Genomic DNA, 2,423 nt, shown 5'->3' with positions numbered 1-2,423 from the left:
TAATTCACTTTTTTTTTATTTTTAAAAACGGGTTTTAAAAAATAAATTTTGTAAAAGAAAAATCAATTTTTTATTTTTTTATTCTTAAAAATTGACACGTAAGTCAATATTAAAAAAATAAAAATAAATGCGCATACGCCAGCGAGGGTGTATGTCACTCTCCCATATGAAGTGCAGCGTCGGCGTTTACAGGTAAAATATTACGATTTTAAATAGTTTAAGGGGGTGATAGGACCAAACATTAGGTAAGGTGTGTCGTAGCAAAAACGCTACTAGGTGAGGGGATAATGATGCCTTATCCCTAGAAATTTTGAAACTTCAAATTAAAGCAATTCACAACGTTTCAAGAAGCTGTTATATATCCACGTCTCATATTCGGTCCCTCACTCCTTTTCCAATCCTCTTGATTCACTTCTCTTTTCCCTTCCACCATTTTTTGTTTTCTAAGCCCAACAAAAGGGCCAAAACCTCAAAAATATGAGCACAAAAAGAAAACTCAGAGACATTATTGGTATTATCAAAGACAAAGCTTCAATTATCAAAGCCAACTTATCAACCCAACGCGGCGTTTCATCTATCCAAGTGTTGGTCATACGCGCCACCACACACGCCACATCATCTCCGCCACGGAACCACCGTATCTCCGCCATCATCTCCGCTGGGGACCACTCGCTTCCCGCCATATACGCGTGTAACGAAGCCATCATGGACCGTCTTCATGGGACCCACAACCCCTACGTTGCCCTAAAATGCCTTTTCATATTCCATAATATTATGGCTAAAGGTTCACTTTTGTACAAAGATCATGTATCCTTTTTCCCTTCTTCTGGTGGTCATAATTCGCTAAATCTTTCCGGATTTTACGATAAATCTGACGTCGAAACGCGACAACTCTCGTCGTGGGTGCGATGGTACGCTGATGTCCTTGAACGTAACATGATAACGTCTAGGGCTTTAGGTTCTTATATTTCTCCTTCTTCAAGATTATCGATAAATTTCGATAAAATTACAGGTCATAAAGAAAATATTGGTTTTTCTAATTTCGTAATGGAAATGGAATCGTTGGTTTGCATGGTGGAAGGAATTTGTGAAGCGCCAGAATCACAATATTGTCAAAAGATTGATTTAGTGCATGAGATTATGATATTAATTGCTGAAGATTATCGGTCAACTCAGTACCATATAATGATTAGACTCGTTGAGTTAGCTGGCCGAGTTTCAAGATTGAGTTACTTGGATTTGTCCGAGTTGATATTATGTTTGAAGAGGCTTGAAGGATGTAGGAAAAAGTTGAATGAATTGTTTATAAGAAGGAAAAATGATTTATTTTGGGAAATGGTAAGTCAAAAGAAAATGGAAATGGAGAATGTGAAATATGAAAGGGAAAGACAAAGTTTTTTACTATGGAATGTAGATGAGAATTCTGCTGAGTTAACTAGGTCATCACAAAGATTCGCAGGAAAAACTCAACAACTAATTTTGTTTGCTGCTGCATAGAAGTCAATGGCGAAGGTGAATTTTGGGCTTTAGTTTTTCGCTAGAGGGCTGGGCTGGGCTGTAGTCACTGTGGGCCAGAATCCTAATTTTGACCGTTTGCAATGGGAAGCCTATTGCTGTTTTTTGTATTTGAAATACTTTTGAATATGGTTTTGTGTAAATCAGAGCAAGCCCTGTTGGTGAAGCTTATGATGCTCTGTTCTGTACAAATTTTCTCAATAATCTAGCAAGGACTCAATGTAAATACAAAAAATGTTTCTGGTCTGCTAGCTTTTTGGTGCAAATTTCAGAATGTATATGAAATTCATGATATGATAGATTTCATCAGTTAGCTATAGGAATAAGAAATATTATGCTTAACGGCTATCCCCTTCTTTTGTCTTTTTTGCGTAGGGGACTGTACACTTTTGACTTTTGAGGCCAATTACTGTCCATGTGTCTTATTTCTTTTCCGTTAATGATCTCTCTCCTATTTACTGATAAAAAATATTTGATGGCAAATTAAAATAGTATGTTATTCATTGGTGCTGATAGAACTCCAATAAGTTTCTGAATAGGATAAGATAATACACCCATAAGAGAGTGTATGTATAGATATGAAGTAATTTACAATTAGATGTGATCTGAGATAATTTACTCTAGTTGGGAGGTCACTAAAATTAAAGCTGCACATGAACAGCGACGGGTCCAGGATTTTCATTCAGGGTGTTCGGAAAAAAATAAGAAGCTAAATATAATTTATTCAGGGTGTTCGAAAGTTAATATATGCACATAAACACAGAATTTACCCGATATATACACTGTAATTTTTTGCCGAAGGTGTTTGGGTGAACACCCTCGACAACATGTAGATCCGTCCCTGCACATGAATGCACATAAAAGGCCCTCGCTCGAGTTCTTTGGCATCGGCTTGGCTGCCAAGAAGA

At 37.0% G+C, this 2,423-nt stretch overlaps 1 protein-coding gene across 1 annotated transcript; it reads left to right on the top strand.

Annotated features, from left to right (window-relative positions):
• Positions 1 to 349: 349 nt before the first annotated feature.
• On the top strand, positions 350 to 1,751 carry LOC132033668 (putative clathrin assembly protein At4g40080). Its single transcript, XM_059423706.1, has one exon. The coding sequence runs from the start codon at positions 478 to 480 to the stop codon at positions 1,495 to 1,497; it is 1,020 nt and encodes a 339-aa protein (XP_059279689.1). The 5' UTR covers positions 350 to 477; the 3' UTR covers positions 1,498 to 1,751.
• Positions 1,752 to 2,423: the final 672 nt, after the last annotated feature.

The sequence above is a fragment of the Lycium ferocissimum genome, chromosome 10 (genome assembly GCF_029784015.1).
Source record: "Lycium ferocissimum isolate CSIRO_LF1 chromosome 10, AGI_CSIRO_Lferr_CH_V1, whole genome shotgun sequence".
Classification (NCBI taxonomy): Eukaryota; Viridiplantae; Streptophyta; class Magnoliopsida; order Solanales; family Solanaceae; genus Lycium; species Lycium ferocissimum.
The sequence above is the reverse complement of the archived record's forward strand: the minus strand, read 5'-3'. Positions and strand labels throughout refer to the sequence as shown.